The 24,453-nt window shown below is 43.8% G+C and overlaps 1 protein-coding gene across 3 annotated transcripts in view; it reads right to left on the minus strand.

The window, feature by feature from the left end:
* The window catches only part of LOC139578219 (receptor-type tyrosine-protein phosphatase zeta-like), a 122,906-nt gene extending 99,129 nt beyond the window's left edge, over positions 1–23,777 (minus strand). For all 3 annotated transcript variants that reach the window (XM_071405553.1, XM_071405552.1, XM_071405551.1), the window contains exon 1: positions 23,479–23,777. In XM_071405553.1, the coding sequence (XP_071261654.1) occupies positions 23,479–23,542 (64 nt within the window). In that variant the 5' untranslated portion in view covers positions 23,543–23,777. The remainder of the gene's footprint in view (positions 1–23,478) is intronic.
* Positions 23,778–24,453: the final 676 nt, after the last annotated feature.

Raw genomic sequence — 24,453 nt, forward strand, 5'->3', positions numbered from 1 at the left:
ATTTTGCAGGGCTCTGGCAGTGCTCCTCCTTGCACAAAGGCGGAGGTAGCGGTCCTGCTGCTGGGTTGTTGCCCTCCTACGGCCTCCTCCACGTCTCCTGATGTACTGGCCTGTCTCCTGGTAGCGCCTCCATGCTCTGGACACTACGCTGACAGACACAGCAAACCTTCTTGCCACAGCTCGCATTGATGTGCCATCCTGGATGAGCTGCACTACCTGAGCCACTTGTGTGGGTTGTAGACTCCGTCTCATGCTACCACTAGAGTGAAAGCACCGCCAGCATTCAAAAGTGACCAAAACATCAGCCAGGAAGCATAGGAACTGAGAAGTGGTCTGTGGTCACCACCTGCAGAACCACTCCTTTATTGGGGGTGTCTTGCTAATTGCCTATAATTTCCACCTTTTGTCTATTCCATTTGCACAACAGCATGTGAAATTTATTGTCAATCAGTGTTGCTTCCTAAGTGGACAGTTTGATTTCACAGAAGTGTGATTGACTTGGAGTTACATTGTGTTGTTTAAGTGTTCCCTTTATTTTTTTGAGCAGTGTACTTGTGTATTGATTTTAAAGAAAGGCACTGATGTTTATGGTTAGGTACACATTGGTGCAACGACAGTGCTTTTTTCGCGATTGTGCTTGTTAAATCATCACCCGTTAGGCAAAGTAGGCTGTGATTCAATGATAAATTAACAGGCACCGCATCGATTATATGCAACGCAGGACAAGCTATATAAACTAGTAATATCAACCATGTGTAGTTAACTCGTGATTATGTTAATTAAGATTGATTGTTTTTTATAAGATACATTTAATGCTAGGTAGCACCTTACCTTGGCTCCTTGCTGCACTCGCATAACAGGTGGTCAGCCTGCCACGCAGTCTCCTCGTGGAGTGCAATGTAATCGGCCATGATCGGTGTCCAAAAATGACGATTACCGATTGATATGAAAACTTGAAAATCGGCCCTAATTAAATCGGCCATTCCGATTAATCGGTCAACCTCTGAGACACACACGGAGAGAGAAAGAGGTACAGAGATAGAGACAGACAGACACACACACACACACACACAGAGAGCGAGAGACACACAGAGAGCGAGAGACACACAGATAGCGAGAGACACACAGAGAGAAACAGAGACAGAGAAAGAGAGAGACAGAAAGAGAGAGAGAGAGACAGAGATAGATACAGAGAAAGAGATAGAGAGAGACAGAGAGAGACAGACACACTGGGAGAGAAGGGCTACAAACACATCAGTGTGTTGATCCAGCAGAGAGTGGCCAGCCAGCCTTGTGTATATATTGTGTGTACATGGAGCCCACGTTTTAACAGGGCTGTGGGTCTGTGAAGCATGGTGAATAACAGGATTAACCAGACCCTGGGAGACACTGGCTAGCTCACAGGGCAGGGTCACAGAATTCTACCAGAGCCTGCAAACTTGATGATTGAGTTGGAAGCGTACATGGCCACGCAGTCATGGGCAAACAGAGAGTACAGGAGAGAGCTAAGAACGCACCCTTGTGGGACCCCAGTGTTGAGGATCACCGGGGGGGAGATGTTGTTTCCTACCCTAAACACCTGGGGGCGGCCCGTCAGAAAGTCCATGACCCAGTTGCGCAGGGCGGGGTCGAGACCCAGGGTCGAGCTTAATGATGAGTTTGGAGGGTACTATGGTGTTAAATGCTGAGCTGTAATCGATGAACACATTCTTACATAGGTATTCCTCTTGTCCAGATGGGTTAGGGCAGTGTGATTGCGATTGTGTCATCTGTGCACCTATTTGGGCGGTAAGCAAATTGGAGTGGGTCTAGGATGTCAGGTAGGGTGGAGGTGATATGATCCTTGACTAGTCACTCAAAGTGAGTGCTACGGGGCGATAGTCGTTTAGCTCAGTTACCTTAGCTTTCTTGGGAACAGGAACAATGGTGGCCCTCTTGAAGCATGTGGGAACAGCAGACTGAGATAAGGTTTGATTGAATATGTCTGTAAACACACCAGCCTGCTGGTCTGCGCATGCTCGGAGGACGCGGCTAGGGATGCCGTTTAGGCCGGCAGCCTTGCGAGGATTAACACGTTTAAATGTCTTACTCACATTGGCCGTGGTGAAGGAGAGCCCGCAGGTTTTGGTAGCGGGCCGTGTCAGTGGCACTGTATTGTCCTCAAAGCAAGCAAAGAATTTGTTTAATTTGTCTGGGAGCAAGACGTTGGTGTCCGCGACGGGGCTGGTTTTCATTTTGTAATCCGTGATTGACTGTAGACCCTGCCACATACGTCTCATGTCTGAGCCGTTGAATTGCGACTCTACGTTGTCTCTATACTGACGCTTAGCTTGTTTGATTGCCTTGCAGAGGGAATAGCTACACTGTTTGTATTTGGTCATGTTTCCAGTCGCCTTGCCATGATTAAAAGCAACATTTTGCACTTTCAGTTTTGCGTGAATGCTGCCATCAATCCACGGTTTCTGGTTGGGGAAGGTTTTAATAGTCAACGTGGGTACAACATCACCGATGCACTTGCTAATAAACTCGCTCACTGAATCAGTGTATACATCAATGTTGTCTGAGGCTATTCGGAACAGATCCCAGTCCACGTGATCGAAGGAATCTTGAAGCGTGGAATCCGATTAGTCGGACTTGCGTTGAACAGACCTGAGAACGGGCGTTTCCTGTTTTAGTTTCTGTCTATAGGCTGGGGGCAACAAAATGGAGTCGTGGTCAGATTTGCCGAAAGGAGGGTGAGGGAGGGCTTTGTATGCGTCGCGGAAGTTAGAGTAGCAATGATCCAGAACATTGTCAGCCCGGGTCGCGCATTCGATATGCTGATAAAATATAGGGAGCCTTGTTTTCAGATTAGCTTTGTTAAAATCCCCAGCTACAATAAATGCAGCCTCAGGATATATGGTTTCCAGTTTACATAGAGTCCAATGAAGTTCTTTCAGGGCGGTCGAGGTGTGTGCTTGGGGGGGATATACACGGCTGTGATTATAATCGAAGAGAATTCTCTTGGTAGATAAGGCGGTCGGCATTTGATTGTAAGGAATTCTAGGTCAGATGAACAAAAGGTATTGAGTTCCTGTATGTTGTTATGATCACACCACGACTCGTTAATCATAAGGCATACACCCCCGCCCTTCTTCATACCAGAGAGATGTTTGTTTCTGTCGGAGCGATGCGTGAAGAAACCGGGTGGCTGTACCGACTCTGACAACATATTCCGAGTGAGCCATGTTTCCGTGAAACAGAGAATGTTACAGTCTCTGATGTCTCTCTGGAAGGCAACCCTTGCTCGAATTTCGTCTACCTTGTTGTCAAGAGACTGGACATTGGCGAGTAGTGTACTCGGGAGCGATGTGCCCGTCTAAGGAGCCTGACCAGAAGACTGTTGTTTTGGGTCTCTTACTGGGATCCGATCCATTGTCCTGGGTGGTGGTCCAAACAGAGGATCCACTTCGGGAAAGTCGTATTCCTGGTCGTAATATTGGTAAGTTGACGTTGCTCTTATATCCAATAGTTATTCCCGGCTGTATGTAATAAGACTTAAGATTTCCTGGGGTAACAACGTAAGAAATAATACATAAAAAAAACAAAATACTGCATAGTTTCCGAAGAACGCGAAGCGACCATCTCTGTCGGCGCCATCTGTGTGTGTGTGTGTGTCGGCGCCATGTGTGTGTGTGTGTGTGTGTGTCGGCGCCATCTGTGTGTGTGTGTGTGTGTGTGTGTATATATATATATGTGTGTGTTTGTGAGTCCAGCAGCTGGTCTGAGATCTGTAATGTAACACAGCTGGAGCATTAGTGTGCTTTCGGAACGCTAGTAGTACTAGTTCTACCTAATTCCTCCACGTTTCCTCAAAAGCATTGGGTTACACTCTTCAACAGCGGAGGCGGCAACAGCACTCCTGCATCATCAATGAGACGTAATAGATTGGCCAAACACTGTGCTACACGAGATCCTGAGGGACCGAATGAGAACTGTACTCACACAGGGCCGAGTTTACCAACTGGGGCCCTGGTAAGGGCCGGACTAACCAACTCTGTTATGCACCTCCGCTATTGAGCTGAATTGCTCCTGGTGTATTCATGCATGTATAGTGCTGGCTCATGTCCAGACTGTGGATGATTCTACACTGATTCCACAGTCTATAGAGTACTGGTTCATGTCACCATGAGATGGGTCAATTGGCATTGTGGGACTGTGTGGGCACAGGCTTTGTGCCTGGCATCCTGCTGGGACTGGCAGCCTGTCATTGTGCCTCGTTTTAAGTGGCTCTGGAGAGTGTCTGTCGATGGCCAGGCGGCACGAGGACATGGCACAACACAGTGTGTGCCTGAGGGGAGGAGTATGAAATAAGAAGTGTAAGTGTGTGGTCACACTTTTAATTGCATTCTGATCTCTCTGGCATGAATTCTCCATCACCAGGTCCTCTGTACTGGGGTGATAAGCCTGAGTGTGTGTGTTTGTGTGTGTCCGTGCGTGCGTGCATGCAATTAGGAGTATGTGTGCATGTGATAAAGAACAGATGAGGGAAATAAATAACGTGTATCTGTGTGTGTGTGTGTGTTCATGCGTATGCTCCTTCCTGCCTATACATAATGACCCATCCAGAGAGCATGTCTGATTGAGGATGCATAATGACTCCAGCCGTTTAAGGTTTCCATCATTATCCCCTCTGGACTTGGGCCAAACACACAGTGCAGGGATGTTTGTTTATCCAGCATTTCTAATGAGTCATCCTAACGCTCCCCTGCTCAACATAACTGCAGTAGTGTGAGGTAGGCCTGGTACAGTAGTCAGCCATATTCAGAGGTCTTGGTCTTGTGGTCATCTGGTCAGAGCAAATCAGCATGCAGAAAACATGAGGCCCAACTCCCTAGAAAACAAGTGGACCTCCTTATGGCCACCGGCCACAGTGACTTTACCTGGTCTCCCACACATTGCTATGGTCACAGATTAAGCCTGTTTCCTCACACTGCCTGTCTTGGTGAGGATGTATCATTTTACACTACAGAGAAACTATAGTCTAGCACTTTGTCTGTATCTCCGTCTCTCTATCATCTCTGTCTCTATCACACTCTCTCCGTTATGAAAAAAATGATCATGTTGAGTCATTCAGACAGTCTTTCTGCAGGGGAGAAATATTGTCTATTTTTTCACTTTGTCATTACTTCCTGGCCAAACGTCTCTAAACATTTAGAGTGGGATAGTGGATGTTTTAAACAAGGAGGTTCCACTTAGCCCAGCTTGTTTAGAGGAAAAGAGAGAGATTTACAGGGATCAAAAAGGGGAGAGTTCCATAATAACAATCTCAGAAGACTTATTTATATATACACTGCTCAAAAAAATAAAGGGAACACTAAAATAACACATCCTAGATCTGAATGAATGAAATATTCTTATTAAATACTTTTTTCTTTACATAGTTGAATGTGCTGACAACAAAATCACACAAAAACTATCAATGGAAATCAAATTTATCAACCCATGGAGGTCTGGATTTGGAGTCACACTCAAAATTAAAGTGGAAAACCACACTACAGGCTGATCCAACTTTAATGTAATGTCCTTAAAACAAGTCAAAATGAGGCTCAGTAGTGTGTGTGGCCTCCACGTGCCTGTATGACCTCCCTACAACGCCTAGGCATGCTCCTGATGAGGTGGCGGATGGTCTCCTGAGGGATCTCCTCCCAGACCTGGACTAAAGCATCCGCCAACTCCTGGACAGTCTGTGGTGCAACGTGGCGTTGGTAGATGGAGCGAGACATGATGTCCCAGATGTGCTCAATTGGATTCAGGTCTGGGGAACGGGCGGGCCAGTCCATAGCATCAATGCCTTCCTCTTGCAGGAACTGCTGACACACTCCAGCCACATGAGGTCTAGCATTGTCTTGCATTAGGAGAAACCCAGGGCCAACCGCACCAGCATATGGTCTCACAAGGGGTCTGAGGATCTCATCTCGGTACCTAATGGCAGTCAGGCTACCTCTGGCGAGCACATGGAGGGCTGTGCGGCCCCCCAAAGAAATGCCACCCCACACCATGACTGACCCACCGCCAAACCGGTCATGCTGGAGGATGTTGCAGGCAGCAGAACGTTCTCCACGGCGTCTCCAGACTCTGTCACATCTGTCACATGTGCGTGTGAACCTGCTTTCATCTGTGAAGAGCACAGGGCGCCAGTGGCGAATTTGCCAATCTTGGTGTTCTCTGGCAAATGCCAAACGTCCTGCACGGTGTTGGGCTGTAAGCACAACCCCCACCTGTGGACGTCGGGCCCTCATACCACCCTCATGGAGTCTGTTTCTGACCGTTTGAGCAGACACATGCACATTTGTGGCCTGCTGGAGGTCATTTTGCAGGGCTCTGGCAGTGCTCCTCCTTGCACAAAGGCGGAGGTAGCGGTCCTGCTGCTGGGTTGTTGCCCTCCTACGGCCTCCTCCACGTCTCCTGATGTACTGGCCTGTCTCCTGGTAGCGCCTCCATGCTCTGGACACTACGCTGACAGACACAGCAAACCTTCTTGCCACAGCTCGCATTGATGTGCCATCCTGGATGAGCTGCACTACCTGAGCCACTTGTGTGGGTTGTAGACTCCGTCTCATGCCACCACTAGAGTGAAAGCACCGCCAGCATTCAAGTGACCAAAACATCAGCCAGGAAGCATAAGAACTGAGAAGTGGTCTGTGGTCACCACCTGCAGAACCACTCCTTTATTGGGGGTGTCTTGCTAATTGCCTATAATTTCCACCTTTTGTCTATTCCATTTGCACAACAGCATGTGACATTTATTGTCAATCAGTGTTGCTTCCTAAGTGGACAGTTTGATTTCACAGAAGTGTGATTGACTTGGAGTTACATTGTGTTGTTTAAGTGTTCCCTTTATTTTTTTGAGCAGTGTATATATATATATTTTTTTTTAATACCATAAAGGATTATGTACAGGGTGTGATTTAAGGACCAAGAGCCATTTGAAAGCATTGTAAAATGTATTTGTTATGGCTACATGACGGTGTATTTGGTGAATTGCTCCTTCACTAACTACGGCCTCCATACGGTTTCCATATGGTACACTGTGCCAACTGGAAAAGTATTCACACTAGGCTTGGGCAGCATGCCATATATACCGTATACCGGGGTATTTGGAAATAGCCACGGGATAGTTTTTCAATACCGTTGAAACAATTTTTTGACGTTCTTCAATAAATTGTAATATTTGTAGCTACTTTTTAAGTAAATACCTGCAGTCAACTTGTGCGGTACGTTAGGAGATGAACAACGTGATCTGCTTATTTCCCATCACATCCTTTTACATTATGAAGCGTAGTTCCCCAGATCAGTTGAGCCAGTCATGTGTTTGTTTGTAAATAGCACAATGGGAGAAAGCAGGAGCAGGTCCAGCTGTTTATTGAAAGTCAAGTGTTTTTTCGCTTCAATAGACTGATCAGGGACGTGCAACTAAAGTTTTCCTTCACAGAAAAGACATTAGTGCAATACATTCGGTTCATTTTCATTAGAAGACAAGATAAGTGCAACGGTTACACTGAAAAAAGTACCAGAGAAAAAGTAACCATCTGTTTATGAACAGCAACTGAAACACAAAAGTGTAACTGAAAGACAAACTTAGTCTGATGCAGAGCGGAAATTACAACAACCATCTTAGATCTGCGGTTACAAAATGCAGCAAGAGATTTTACGCATTTTATATATTTTTCCTGTGTGAAAAATCTAGAATTCTGCGTTAACGCGACAGCTAAGTTTAACTTGCTACTTATCTAAGTAAGTAACTTAATAAGTTGGCGGGGCTTCATACTGTGTAAGCTTTTTACCGTATTTGAGAAGTCAAAGCACTTTGGATGAGTTCTGTACAGCTGTCACTGCTATCTTTTGATTTCCTTGCGTTTTTTTCTCCAATCTGATTTTTTATTTTGTTTATTTTATGTCACCTTTATTTAACCAGGTAGGCTAGTTGAGAACACGTTCTTATTTACAACTGCAACCTGGCCAAGATAAAGCAAAGCAGTGCGACAAAAACAACACAGAGTTACACATGGAATAAACAAACATAGACAGAAAATGTCAAGATCTTTGGAAGTTTCAAGTGCAGTCGCAAAAACAATCAAGTGCTATCATGAAACTGTCTCTCATGAGGACTGCCACAGGAAAGAAAGACCTAGAGTTACCTCTGCTGCAGAGGATAAGTTCATTAGATTTAACTGCACCTCAGATTGCAGCCCAAATAAATGCTTCAGAGTTCAAGTAACAGACACATCGCAACATCAACTGTTCAGAGGAGACTGCGTGAATCAGGCCTTCATGGTCAAATTTCTGCAAAGAAACCACTACTAAAGGACACCCTTAAGAGACTTGCTTGGGCCAAGAAACATGCGCAATGGACATTAGACCTGTGGAAATCTGTCCTTTGGTCTGATGAGTCCAAATTTCAGATTTTTGGTTCCAACCAAAAATGTCTTTATGAGACGCAGAGTAGGTGCTCGGATGATATCTGCATGTGTAGATCCCATCGTGAAGCATGGAGGAGGTGTGATGGTGCTTTGGTGGTGACACTATCAGTGATTTATTTAGAATTCAAGGCACATTTAAACAGCATGGCTACCACAGCATTCTGCAGCGATATGCCATCCCATCTGGTTTGGGCTTAGTGGGACTATCATTTGTTTTTCAACAGAACAATGACCCAACACACCTTCAGGCTGTGTAAGGGCTATTTGACCAAGAAGGAAAGTGATGGAGTGCTGCGTCAGATGACCTGTCCTCCACAATCACCTGACCTCAACCCAATTGAGATGGTTTGGGATGAGTTGGATTGCAGAGTGAAAGAAAAGCAGCCAACAAGAGCTAAGCATATGTGGGAACTCCTTTAAAACTGTTAGAAAAGCATTCCAGGTGAAGCTGGTTGAGAAAATGCCAAGAGTGTGCAAAGCTGTCATCTCGGCAAAGGGTGGCTACTTTGAAGACGATGTAATATATTTTGATTTGTTTAACACTTTTTCGGTTACTACATGATTCGATATGTGTTATTTCATAGTTTTGATGTCTTCACTACTATTCTACAATGTAGAAAATAATAAAAAGAAAAACCCTTGAATGAGTAGGTGTCCAAACTTTTGACTGGTACTGTATATTCCCCCTCAAGCCAATACCACGACACCCCTCAAGGAACTACTCTGGACTTTGTGCAAACTGGAAACCACATATCCCAAGGCCGCATTTATTGTAGCTGGGGACATTAAAAGAAAATTGAGAGGAAAAAAACTCTACCGAAGTTTTATCAACACATTGCCTGTAGTACACACGCTTCAAAAACTCTCGACCACTGCTACTCTCCCTTTTGGGATTGCTACAAGGCCCTCCCCCACCGTCCCTTCGGCAAATCAGATCATGATTTCATTCTGCTCCTCCCTTCCTATAGGCAGAAACTCAAGCAGGAAGTACCCATGCTAAGGTCTATTCAATGCTGGTCTGACCAATCGGAATCCATGTTTCAAGATTGTTTTGATCACGCGGACTGGGATATGTTCCGGGTTGCCTCAGAGTAACATTGACATATACACGGACACGGTGACTGAGTTCATCAGGAAGTGTATAAGGGATGTTGTTCCCACTGTGACTATTAAAACCTACCCAAACCAAAAACCATGGATAGATGGCAGCATTCGTGCAGAACTGAAAGTGTGAACCACTGCATTTAACCACAGCAAGGTGACTGGGAATATGGTTGAATACAAACAGTGCAGTTATGCCCTCCGTAAGGCAATCAAGCAGGAAAAACGTCAGTACCGAGACAAAGTGGGGTCACAATTCAATGGCGTAGACTCAAGACATGTGGCAGGGGCTCCAGATAATCATGGATTACAAAGGGAAAACCCGCTACGTCGCGGACACCAACGTCTTGCTCCCGGACTAGCTAAACACCTTCTTCTCCTGCTTTGAGGCTAACACAGTGCCACCAACGCGGCCCCCTCCTGACGACTGTGGATTCTGGTTCTCCATGGCCGATGTGAGTAAGACATTTAAGCATGTTAACCGTTGCCGGCCCAGACGGCATCCCGAGTCGCGTCCTCAGAGCATGCGCAGACCAGCTGGCTGGTGTGTTTACTGACATATTCAATCTCTCCCTATCCAAGTCTGCTATCCCCACTTGCTTAAACATGTCCACCATTGTTCCTGTAACCAAGAAAGCAAAAGGTAACTGAACTAAATGACTATCGCCCCATAGCACTCACTTCTGTCATCATGAAGTGCTTTGAGAGGCTAGTTAAGGATTATATCACCTTCACCTTATCTGATATCCTAGACCTACTTTAATTTGTATACCGCCCAATAGATCCACAGACGATGCAATCGCCATTGCACTGCACACTGCCACTTCTCATCTGGACAAGAGGAACATCAACAGTATGTAAGAATTCAACACCATAGTACCCTCCAAACTCATCATTAAGCTCGGTCTGTGCAACTGGGTCCTGGACTTTCTGACGGGCTGCTCCCAGGTGTTGAAGGTAGGAAACGACACATCCACTACGCTGATTCTCAACACAGGGGCCCCACAAGGGTGCATGCTCAGCCCTCTCCTCTACTCCCTGTTCACCCATGACTGCGTGGCCAAGCACGCCTCCAACTCAATCATCAAGTTTGCAGATGACAAAACAGTAGTAGGCCTGATTACCAACAATGACGAGACAGCCTACAGGGAAGAGGTGAGCTTCAAAGGACATTAACCACCCGAGCCACGGCCTGTTCACCCTGCTATCATCCAGAAGGCGAGGTCAGTACAGATGCATCAAAGCAGGGACCGAGAGACTGAAATACAGCTTCTATCTCAAGGCCATCAGACTGTTAAACAGCCACCACTAACATTGAGTGGCCGCTGCCAACATACTGACTCCAGCCACTTTAATAATGGGAATTGATGGAAATGTATGTAAAAATGTATCACTAGCCACTTTAAACAATGCCACTTAATATAATGTTTACATACCCTACATCACTCATCTCATATGTATATGTATATACTGTACTCTATATCATCTACTGCATCTTGCCATCTTTATGTAATACATGTATAAGTAATTTTTCCAACAATTGAACAGACAGATTATTTCACTTATAATTAACTGTATTACAATTCCAGTGGGTTAGAAGTTTACATACACTAAGTTGACTGTGCCTTTAAACAGCTTGGAAAATTCCACAAAATGATGTCTTGGCTTTGGAAGCTTCTGATAGGCTAATTGACATCATTTGAGTCAATTAGAGGTACCTGTGGATGTATTTCAAGGCCTACCTTCAAACTCAGTGCCTCTTTGCTTGACATCATGGGAAAATCTAAAGAAATCAGCCAAGACCTCAGGAAAAAAAATCAAGTCTGGTTCATCCTTAGGAGCAATTTCCAAATGCCTGAAGGTACCACATTCATCTTTACAAACAATAGTATGCAAGTATAAACACCATGGGACCACGCAGCCGTCATACCGCTCAGGAAGGAGACGCGTTCTGTGTCCTAGAGATGAACATACTTTGGTGCAAAAAGTGCAAATCAGTTCCAGCGGCAAAGGACCTTGTGAAGATCCTGGAGGAAACAGCTACAAAATAATCTATATCCACAGTGAAATGAGTCCTATATCGACATAACCTGAAAGGTCACTCAGCAAGGAAAAAAACACTGCTCCAAAACCGCCATAAAAAAAGCCAGACTACGGTTTGCAACTGCACAAGGGAACAAAGATTGTACTTTTTGGAGAAATGTCCTCTGGTCTGATGAAACAAAAATAGAACTGTTTGGCCATTAAGACCATCGTTATGTTTGGAGGAAAAAGGGGGAGGCTTGCAAGCCGAAGAACACCATCCCAACCGTGAAGCACGGGCGTGGCAGCATCATGTTGTGGGGGTGCTTTGCTGCAGGAGGGACTGGTGCACTTCACAAAATAGATGGCATCATGAGGCAGGAAAATTATGTGGATATATTGAAGCAACATCTCAAGACACCAGTCAGGAAGTTAAAGCTTGGTCGCAAATGGGTCTTCCAAATGGACAATGACCCCAAGCATACTTCCAAAGTTGTGGCAAAATAGCTTAAGGACAACAAAGTCAAGGTATTGGAGTGGCCATCACAAAGCCCTGACCTCAATCCTATAGAAAATCTGTAGGCAGAACTGAAGAAGTGTGTGTGAGCAAGGATGCCTACAAACCTGACTCAGTTACACCAGGTCTGTCAGGAGGAATGGGCCAAAATTCACCCAACTTATTGTGGGAAGCTTGTGGAAGGCTACCTGAAACGTTTGACCCAAGTTAAACAATTGAAAGGCAATGCTACAAAATACTAATTGAGTATGTAAACTTCTGACCCACTGGGAATGTGACGAAAAAAAAAAAAGCTGAAATAAATCACTTCTACTATTATTCTGCACATTTCACATTCTTAAAATCAAGTGGTGATCCTAACTGACCTAAGGCAGGGAATTTTTACTAGGAGTAAATGTCAGGAATTGTGAAAAACTGAGTTTAAATGTATTTGGCTAAAGTGTATGTAAACTTCCGACTTCAACTGTATATACTATATTCTACTGTATTTTAGTCAAAGCCACTCCGACCTTGCTCGTCCTAATATTTATATATTTTCTTAATTCCATTATTTTAATTTGAGATGTGTGTATTGTTAGATACTATTGCACTGTTGGAGCTAGGAACACAAGCATTTCGCTACACCCGCAATAACATCTGCTAAATGTGTGACCAAGACATTTTTATTTAATTTTATACAAATAATGGAACATGCGTAATGACAGCTTCTGGGCTAATTTGTCATAATTGTTATGGAAAAGGTTGGGATCATGCTTGTTAGGGGGCACAGAGGGCGGTTACACAATCATCCTAATTGTTTACACGGTCCCATTCATTGACGTCATTGAACATGATTGTCTCAGTAGTCTGGCTCAGGAGATCCAATCTCTGTGTGTGTGTGTGTGTGTGTGTGTGTGTGTGTCCAGAAATGCAGGACAGGGCAAGATGCCAGAGCTTACATGACCATTCCATCCTGAATCGTCAATCTGAACCATCTCTCTCCTCGAGGATCGCACTACTATACAGAAGCCCCTGTGATTATTCACAAAGCAACAAGGCTTAGATAGGTGTTTAAAGCTAAGCACACAGCTAAGTAAGTTAGTGAGGATGGAAGAAAAAACATAATTGACGTTTCATGAAATTACAAATATAAATAATTGCCTCTATAAAAAGCAGTGGACAAGACACTGTGTTCCCAATTCTAACGGAACCCATGACAGAGATAAAAGTTGATGAGCCTTTCCTACTCCACAGAAGAGATGCTTTCGGCAACTGTGGCAAATCGTTTTAACTAGATTTCCACATGCATAAAGGATTCGTTCTGATGATGGAGGCTGGTGGGGCTGTTTTGGCATGGGCTCGTCTAGACATGGACCTAATCTAAATCGGCCACATGGAGCCTGATCAACGTTCTCCAAAAAAGGGGACAACAGAAATAGAGCAACTAAACCACATCTCAGCTGGATGGGTGCACTCTTTGCCAATGTTGTATCTAGATTTTCGTAAATGTGTGAGTGGGAGGGTGGGTCTGTGAGCAGTAGTATGGGGACTCCTCTCTGCTGTCTGCTTTCATGTTATTTCTAATGAGCTGATTGAATTGTGTTAGATGAGGGAGAAAGAGTATTTTATGGCCTCCTATCTCTCATGTCTTCACTGTTAGAGAAGCACCTGATCATAGGATGAATAGAGACAGCTAAAACAATGATGCAGGGATGATCATAGGATGAATAGAGACAGCTAAAACAATGATGCAGGGATGATCATAGGATGAATAGAGACAGCTAAAACAATGATGCAGGGATGATCATAGGATGAATAGAGACAGCTAAAACAATGATGCAGGGATGATCATAGAAATGCTCTCAAAGAAATAACAGCTATAGAAGTTTTGAAAAATGCAATCACTAAGAGCAATGAATGGTTCGTTCTCTCTGTTGTGTTATTGTAAGGCGCAGTGATTTAAAGACCGACAGCTGACAATGGCTCTAGAGTAAAACACTTCAGTTTGTGAGTGTACATATGACTACAGCACTCCCATTAAGTTCCGTGCCTCACACTGAACATGAGGACACCAGAGGATGCACAGCCGGACAGCCTCATCCGAGTAGAGTGACTGATCTACATCAGAGAAACCCCCTTTCTTCTTGTGCCCTGACAGTAGACACATGTACCGACCAACAGACAAGAGAGGATTAGGGCTGTGACGGTCATGGAATTTTGAATGGCGGTTATTGTTCAGTCTAATGTTATAGTCGTTTGAATAGCAACAATAACACCACCACCTTGCTTGTTTTAGCAAGGACTAAGTTTCATCAAGTTGTATAGAGTCCATGTTAACACAGAAACAGACTCAACCACACAAATATCTGGCCGCCCCCTCTTCAGTAAGCTGTTCGTTCCACAAACAAAAAATAAAAAAGGGTTATGACGGTTATTTTATCTTCATGAAGGTCTTCACCCATAAATCAAATGTAATTGGTGACACACAAATTAGCAGATGTTATTGCGGGTGTAGCGAAATGCTTGTGTTCCTAGCTCCAACAGTGCTGTAGTGTCTAACAATTCACAACAATACACACAAATCTTGAAGTAAAAGAATGGAGTTAAGAAATATAAATATTATATTGAGCAATGTCGGAGTGGCATTGGCTTAAATACAGTAGAATAGAATACAATATATACATATGATATGAGTAAAGCTGTATGTAAACATTATTTAAACATTATTAAAGTGACTAGTGTTCCATTAAATGGCCAGTGATTCCAAGTCTATGTATATAGGGCAGCAGCCTCTAATGTGCAGGGTTGCGTAACTGGGTGGAAGCCAGCTAGTGATGGCTATTTAACAGTCTGATGGCCTTGAGATAGAAGCTGTTTTTCAGTCTCTCGGTCCCTGCTTTGATGCACCTGTACTGACCTCGCCGTCTGGATGATAGCGGGGTGAACAGGCCGTGGCTCGGGTGGCTAATGTCCTTGATGATCTTTTTGGCTTTCCTGTGACATCGGGTGCTGTAGGTGTCCTGGAGGGCAGGTAGTTTGCCCCAGTGATGCATTGGGCAGACCGCACCACCCTCTGGAGAGCCCTGCGTTTGCGGGCGGTGCAGTTGCTGTACATACCAGATGGTGATACAGGATGCTCTCAATGGTGCACCTCTAAAAGTTTGTGAGGGTCTCCTGAGGTTGAGCACGCACCCTTGTGGGGGCCCTGTGTTGAGGATCAGCGACGTGGATGTGTTGTTTCCTACCTTCACCACCTGGGGGGGTCCATCAGGAAGTCCAGGACCCAGACGGACCTCACCCAGGTTACACGATTATACAGTAATTGTGCCAACCCTAGATATCAAATCAAGTTAATTTTATATAGCCCTTCGTACATCAGCTAATATCTCGAAGTGCTGTACAGAAACCCAGCCTAAAACCCCAAACAGCAAGCAATGCAGGTGTAGAAGCACGGCAGCTAGGAAAAACTCCCTAGAAAGGCCAAAACCTAGGAAGAAACCTAGAGAGGAACCAGACTATGAGGGGTGGCCAGTCCTCTTCTGGCTGTGCCGGGTGGAGATTATAACAGAACATGGCCAAGATGTTCAAATGTTCATAAATGACCAGCATGGTCAAATAATAAATCAGGAGTAAATGTCAGTTGGCTTTTTATAGCCGATCATTAAGAGTATCTCTACCGCTCCTGCGGTCTCTAGAGAGTTGAAAACAGCAGGTCTGGGACAGGTAGCACGTCCGGTGGACAGGTCAGGGTTCCATAGCCGCAGGCAGAACAGTTGAAACTGGAACAGCAGCAAGGCCAGGTGGACTGGGGACAGCAAGGAGTCATCATGCCCGGTAGTCACATCTTTACACATATCTCTGCCCTCTGTAACCATATTTCTCTGTATTGAGTGATCCTTTCTAGTCTTGCAATATCCTTCTTTATGAGCTACTATCAATCTTTTATGTTTTTTTTCACAAGTCATAAAGCTCAAGGATTCTTCTATTGGAACATCGCTGCAGAAAAAGTCCTCCCACATGTTTCATTGTCAAAGGGTTATCACATAAAGATGGCACTATTATAAAACACTAGCCTGAAGGAGCTCAGCTCAGGGTAACACATTGGCACAGAGCTCTATAGAAGATGACAGTACTATAAACTACTAGCCTGAAGGTGCTCAATAGTCGAGGTCCCGTGTGGCTCAGCACGGCCCTTGCAACGCCAAGGTTGTGGGTTTGATTCCCACAGGGGACCAGTGAGAAAGTAAGAACATGTGCATACTCACTTCTGTAAATCACTCTGAATAAGAGTGTCTGCTAAATAACCAAAAAAAATGTAAAATGTAGTAGGGACCACAAAACCACTCAGCAGGGGTTAGACTACATACTAATTGCTTTTCACCTGCATTAATATACTCTGTCCCTTGACCATCCATCAAGGTTAGAGTGAGTGCAATTACCAACTCATTAACAATCACCCAGTATTTCCATGGTGGCCCGGGGGACCAACGTCTGTAGCTATTTTGAGTGATACGCTAATTGAAAATGTAGGGGCTCAGGGATGGGGGAAGACTTACAGTGACAAGCAGGGGAGGGATATGGATAACTCTTTAGAAAGGCATTGCCCTTGACTGGTCCTGATCCACTTCACAAGGTGCAGACAACCAGCTTTTTGTCTCTGATAGTCTTTTATTTTCAGGTTTGACTTATCAGTAACCTGAGATGTCATTCGCCAAAGCTTTTTGAGGTTCCACTGATGGCCTACTTTTGAGTGGTATCGTTCATCACCAATAGATTTCTGTCACCGAGGATGAAAGTTCAGTTTCAACAGGCATGACATGTCTATCAGTAACCTCCTTAGATATGGGGCGACAACTCAGACTGAGTTGTACCTGGACTAGGCTCTGGACCCCTGATGGAAGCATTAGTACTGTTCACCACCAGCTGTGGCCAGCTTCCACCCTCAACTAAAGACTGCCAGTCAATCAGCAGAAATGGGTATCATGGTGGATATTTTACTCATTTTGTTCTAGTGAAGTAGTGGTTCTATGAATATGGTGCCAACATTGAAATGCCAGCAGGCACAATCAGGCACAATCAGAGGTCTCTGATCTCCTCCATGGGTGGTAGTGTGTAAATAATGATCATGGTTCTGAGCACACCTGACTTTCACCAGACCCACATTAACTAACTTGATTCGCAAACATTTTGAGCAGCTACTTCTAATTGGGAGTCCAAAGACAAAGATCTGGTATAATAAAAGTGATTTTTTTAAACAATTTTTTATTTGGTCAGTGTGGGTAACTGTTATAATGGGGTTTCAATACTTGCTTTTCAATATCACATCAGGGACTCCCTCAAACCCTGGTTGCCGCTGGTATAATACCAAACCTCTGTGTCTTGGTATGTGTCTCTGTGCCATGGGTCTTCTTCTAAACAATGTAAGGAACCAGTTTGACTAAAAGCTATATACCTTGGGGTAAACAGCTGCTGACTTCAAGGGCTTGACAATAAAAGGTCATACTGACAGACAAGTCCTAAAACACGCACCTTAGGTTAAACTACAGGAGCTCTAGGATCAGGTTTCCTTCTCCAAATCTTCAACTCAAAGTGTTTACAAAGAAATACTGTCAAACACTTGACCAACGTGGCTTGAGTGAAATATTCCCCTGTACAGCCTTTGGCTCAGCACTGCCAAAATATTCTTAAGTTGATCAAAGTCCCAGTTATTTGCATAACTACAGAGGCATGTCATACTACACACCTTTTTAAATTGTTCACATTATGACTTCTGTCATAACTGAATACTGCCCAGAGTGCATTCTACACCAGGTTAAACTTTGTTGCAAAACAATTTGTCACCATCCTGCTAAAATGTTATTCCTGTAAGCACTTACATTTCATTTGTACCTTACTGGTATTTTATGTAAATTAAAAGAGCATGAGCCTTTTGGGGAGTGTTATGTGCAGTCATATTAGTCCCAACACATCTACTTATTCCATTATGCGTGTCACATTGAGAATTAGATCTAAAAGTAAGATACAAAATAAACGGGAGGGGGATCACCCCCTAGCACTTTGACCAACAGTGTTGCTCACACAAGCTTGCTGACCTATCTTAGTCACTTTGGGATTTGTATTCAGCATCAAAAGACAAGAGCCATCGATATACAGGACAGTTAAGAGACCACACACTAACAGGCAGCTGAAGAGAAGAAGAGGGAGAGATGTCAATGGATCTCTACGAGATTCTTCCTGTTCTCCCCAATGGTCCCAATGTGAGCAGCCCCCTTTCAGTTGCAAGACGGGCCACCCGGATCTGCCCTGTCCTCCATTAAGTGGCCAGCGGTAGGCATAAAGGAACCAGCTGGCAGAACACCAGTGGGAAAACAGCAGAGCTTGACTGTCACGCCAGACAAGATGATTAGCCAAACCAAAGAGTCCACAGGGACAGAGAGACAAATGAGGAGGAGAATAAGTTGAGGGAAGATATGGAGAGAGACAAGGGGACGAAAGGATGGAGAGATTGGGGGAGTGAGAGGAGAATGAGACAGGGAGGTTAAAATGATGAGGAGAAATTAGAAAAATGAGAGATGGAGGATGATGAGGGAGGGAGAGAAAAAGTTCAACAAATAGATGGGACAAAAAGGAGACGAGAATAATGCATGTGAAAGTGTGAGATAAAGAGAGCATAAAAAGGGGGGAAAGTCTGGAACAAGACTAATGAAAGTACAAGTGCTGTTGAAACCTCAACTCTATCGCACTCCTAGCTTGGGGGGGGGGGGGACACTGAGGTGTTAAGGAGGGGGGCTTGGGAGCCAGAGCGTCGGAGCGTTGCCGTGACGCTCCTGTGACGGTTGTAACATGCTGCACTCTCGCACTTCTCCTCCAGTCTCGCTTCTCTGTTCCAACGCTTCTCTGTTCTCTGTTCCAACTCCGTTCCAACGCCGCCACTGCCTCTGGGACAAATCGGCAATCCATCGAGCATCACGGTTACAATGGTCTCCCTCGCTGTGCGCCCCTGAACACCGTCCCCCTCTGCCAGCTTCTCCCCCACCCATACAAAACCAACCACTCTTCTGACAGCATAATTCGGGGAGGCCTTGGGAAGATTGGGGATATGGAGGAGAGTCCTGGGCACCACTATGGAGGCTTGGCTGGGTTGTACCCCCACATAACCCCAGTCCTATTCAGTCATGGCCTGGGAGAGAGAGAGGGGTGACTCAGAGGATTCAGTGTCGCCCCTGTGCATGCTTGAGCGAATGTCGTTGAGCCTAACACCGACTAATCTGGTCGTCAAATAGCACTGCTGCTGCCGATTGGAAATCTGCTTGGCTTTTTACCAACAACCAGGGGATGGCTAAGAGGACCAGTGTGCCAAGCTGTTCTGGGTACGGTATCCCGCAGCTCCCTCGGAGAAAGAGGGAGAGAAGGAGAAATATAAAAGAATGGGAGGAGAAGGTAGGAAACTGAGAAGAAAGAAGAGAGGGCAGAAAGAAAGAGGGCAAGGTGGCATGGAGAAAAAGCTATTCATCTGTGTCAAAGGAGCAGAGAAGCGGCGTTTCAATTTCTGTTGGTAATAAGGAATGATTTGGAGCTGTTAACAACAGTCGTAATCAGACTGAAGCAGACAATGTTTGACCCATATACAATAATTGTTTTTCAGATTATGCAAATACACTCTATGCAAATAAACTCTTGAGTTGTGTACTCTGCAAGTGTAGTTTATTGTGCTCCTCAGTGTGATAACTACATGGGCAACCTGAAGGTATGAACTGGCAGTGGAACACTTCCCTCGTGTACCAGTAAACTACATCTGAAACTGGGTTAAGCATTTGACACACGGCTCTCAGGTGGTCATCCAAGAGGCACGAGGAAGGGGTGTGGCCTCTGGATCCCCACCAAACGACCAACCATCTGCCTGAATGACAGACTGACTAACTATGACTGCCATCTGTCACGAGTCGGGACCACCCTGCTCCAAAACAACAAGCAGAGACTTCCTCATCCGAGAGAGAGAGGGGCACTGTGGGTGATGCCCAGTGTAAATGTCCTATCTATAGCCCACCACGTTGGGAATACAGATGGCACAGGGTCTGCATTGCATTCAGTTCACTTGTGTGTCTTTTCTTCCATCAATTCCTCTGCTGCCTTCCCAACAGCCACTTTCTTTGTGACCCACGTTTCATCAAAGAGTCATTTAAACCACTCAACTGAAAGAGGCAAAAAAAGAGGAGGGGCGTGGTGGCGGAGGGGTGCATGTGGTAAAGCATTCAGCAGGTACCAAAACATTTGCTATCCCAGTTCACAAGGCCTGTCATAAAAGGTTCCTCAAATGAATTCTTAAGCAAACTGGCTTTAGCCAGCTTTTTTCAACTATTTGTTTAATGACTCAACCAAAGGATTAAACCAAGCATATCAGTCTCCTCCTTGGCACTGTACGTGTGTGCCATATTGAAACGGAACGGCTGAGACCAATTGGGCGAATTAAGAAAACACTCCTTTCACTCAGTTCTGAGGAGACATGTAAACAATCTGTTTATTGAAATATTTACTAATAATATTGGTAACACCAATTATTTATAAGCACACGACTGTCCTATAATAAAGCTAACAACACATTATGTATTTATTCAGGATCATTATGAGATTTAAGATACAGCGGCATAGCGCAGTTTTACGGGTCCCCTGCAAGGTCTTGGTATTGTACACGTTTTGCCATGAAGCGGAGAGAAAATGTTGCTGTTTTAGAGCTCAGGGATTCTTGAAAGACAGGACAATCGCAACTTTTTCCCCACAAATATTTGTCTTAATATTAACAACATTTTAAATATATATTTTGATAGACCAAAGTATCAACTATCACACCATGTAAAGGAACAAACTCATTTCTAAAAAAATATATAATAAAAAAGCACCTAACTGGATTTCTGTCAGACATTTCATTTTTACAATTATTGTCCAACAAGTGTTTAAAAGGCTTGATTGTTTAATTCTAACATTTTTATTATTATATACTTTAGATTTAGAACATAAAACAACATTTATAATGCAACCATTATCCCTTACAGGGCCTTCAGAAAGTATTCACATCCCTTAACTTTTCACACATTTTGTTGTGAACGGCCTACATTGAAAATTGATTAAATGTATATTTTTTGTCGCTGGCCTATACACAATATACCCCATAATGTCAAAGTGGAATTATATTTTTCGTAATGTTTACAAATTAATTAAACATGAAAAGCTGAAATCACTTCAGTCAATAAGTATTCAACCCCTTTGCTATGACGAGCCTAATTAAATTCAGGAGTAAAAATGTGCTTAACAAGTCACATAATAAGTTGCTTGGATTCACTCTGTGTGCAATAATAGTGTTTACAATGATTTTTGAATGACTACCTCATCTCTGTACCCCACACACATAATTATCTGTAAGGTCCCTCAGTCGAGCATGTTAAATTCAAACACAGATTCAATCACAAAGACCAGGGATGTTTTCCAATGCCTCAAAAAGAAGGGCACCTATTGGTAGATCGGTAAAAAAAAGAATCTGACATTGAATATCCCTTTGAGCATGGTGAAGTTAATCATTACACTTTGGATGGTGCATCAATACACCCAGTCACATTACCCCCAAGCCATAAGACTCCTGAACAGGTAATCAAATGGCTACCCGGACTATTGCATTGTGTGCCCCCCCAACCCTCTTTTTACGCTGCTACTACTCTCTGTTTATCATATATGCATTGTCACTTTAACTATACATTCATGTTCATACTACCTCAATTGGGCCGACCAACCAGTGCTCCCGCACATTGGCTGCACATTGGCTAACAGGGCTATCTGCATTGTGTCCCGCCACCCACCACGCCCTCTTTTATGGTACTGCTACTCTCTGTTCATCATATATCCATAGTCACTTTAACCATATCTACATGTAAATACTACCTCAATCAGCCTGACTAACCGGTGTCTGTTTGTAGCCTCGCTACTTTTATAGCCTCGCTACTGTATATAGCCTGTCTTTTTACTGTTGTTTCATTTCTTTACTTACCTATTGTTCACCTAACACCTTTTTTGCACTATTGGTTAGAGCCTGTAAGTAAGCATTTCACTGTAAGGTCTACACCTGTTGTATTCGGCGCACGTGACAAAAACACTGATTTGATACAGGTGTCCTTCCTAACTCAGTTGCTGGAGAGGAAGGAAATTGCTCAGGGATTTCACCATGATGCCAATTGATAGAGTGAAAAGAAGGAAGCCTGTACAGAATAAAAATATTCCAAAACATGCATCCTGTTTGCAACAAGGCACTAAAGTAATACTGCAAAAAATTAGGCAAAGCAATTCACTTTTTGTCCTGAATACAAAGTGTTATGTGTTGTATTGGATTTGACCCAAACATTACTGAGTACCACTCCCCATATTTTCAAGCATAGTGGTGGCTGCATATGTTATGGGTATGCTTGTAATTGTTTAGGACTGGGGAGTTTTTCAGGATAAAAAAATGAACTAAATGGAGCTAAGCACAGGTAAAATCCTAGAGGAAAACCTGGTTCAGTCTAACTCTAACCCACCAGACACTGGGAGACAAATTCACCATTCAGCAGGACAATAACCTAAAACATAAGGTGAAATCTACACTGGCATTGCTTACCAAGAAGACAGTGAATGTTCCTGAGTGGCAGAGTGTACAGCTTTGTCTTAAATCTCCCTGAAAATCTATGGCAAGACCTGAAAATGGTTGTCTAACAATGACCAACAACAAATTTGACAGATCTTGAACAATTTTGAAAATAATAAAATGGGCAAATGTTGCACAATCCTGGTGTAGAAAGCTTAGAGAAAGACTCTAGCTGTAATTGCTGCCAAAGGTGCTTTTACAAAGCAGAACCATTCTATCATCTCTTTCAGCTCTCTTTTCCCTTGTAAAATTCCCCTAAATGTAAATTAAGATCAAATAATGCAACAAAACTATAAAATTAAGTTTCGCTGCAGAATAAGGACCCCCGGGTATGTGCTACGCCAGTGATGAGATAATAATAAGACATTACAAAGGGGGCATGTTACCAATTATTTTCTGGAAAACAACATGATTCTACTGTAGGCTACTCCAAAGACGCACAACGCTTGTGCATCATCATTGTCGATAGTATTTAATATAGGCTGACAAACAATGGATTACTTTTAGGTTTAAAATCAAATCAGTAAAAATAATCCATGATGCATACAATGAAGGTTGTAAAAGGTTTGTAAAAACAAGCGAAGTTGAACCTGAACTTCACGCGCACTGCATTCTTGTGGAGAGAAAAACACATAGCCAACAGAATCAACAATCATCAAGTAAAAAAACGACAAAAAGCTTTTAAATGTACTAATAATAAGAAAACACAAGATTATATATCAAGTTCTTACCTAATTGACAGACGAGCAAGAGCTGAGTGAGCAATAGGAAACATCTTGAAGCAGCCGTTTCCATATTTCAACCTCGGTGGAGACAATAAAAAGGTAATGTTTGGTTCTGGGAAAGATACTCCCGGCAAGCGTGACGGTTTCACTATTGTTTCATGGTGGGAGTTGTGTGGTCCCGTTTCTCTTCTTTTCGGTATCTCCGGGGCGACTGTTCTACACCGAGATGTACCGTGAGTGAAAGGGGAGATGTGTTTGAGAGCGTGCGCCTCCCACAGACCATAACAACGCACGAGCTCTATCTTGTTCAAGGGAGTTGAAGATAGTTTTTTTAAGCCTCCATTCATTTATTTATTGATTCAATTAATTCATTATGAATTGTGATGATTCCATGGAGCTCAGTTGCAACAGGTGTTTATTTTTATTTTTATATGTATGCAAAATATTTTCAACCACAAACTATAGGCTAAGGATAGGATGGTTGACCAAACTCCACGTCTACACATGAAATGGCAACGTTTATTGAAAACTTTTGGTTCACACATTTAATTTCACATGGATAGATATTTCTCAGAGGACCTCTCTAGACATCTGTGTTGCCTTCAGCACTCGACGGTCCCATTCTGTGAGCTTGTGTGGCCTACCACTTTGCGACTGAGCCATTGTTGCTCCTAGAATGTTATACTTCACAATAACAGCTCTTATAGTTGACCAGGGCAGAACTTTAATGAACTGACTTGTTAGAAAGGTGGCATTCTATGACGGTGCCAAGTTGAAAGTAACTGAGCTCTTCAGTAAGGCCATTCTACTGCCAATGTTTGTCTATGGAGATTGCGTTACACCTGTCAGCAAAGGGTGTGGCTGAAATAGCCGAATCCACTAATTTGAAGGGGTGTCCACATACTTTTGTATATACAGTGTATTTTCAAGCTTGCATGTTTCTTGCATGGGTCGTAGGATGGTCCATCACAAGTGACTCTC

This window comes from Salvelinus alpinus, chromosome 6 (genome assembly GCF_045679555.1).
Source record: "Salvelinus alpinus chromosome 6, SLU_Salpinus.1, whole genome shotgun sequence".
NCBI lineage: Eukaryota > Metazoa > Chordata > Actinopteri > Salmoniformes > Salmonidae > Salvelinus > Salvelinus alpinus.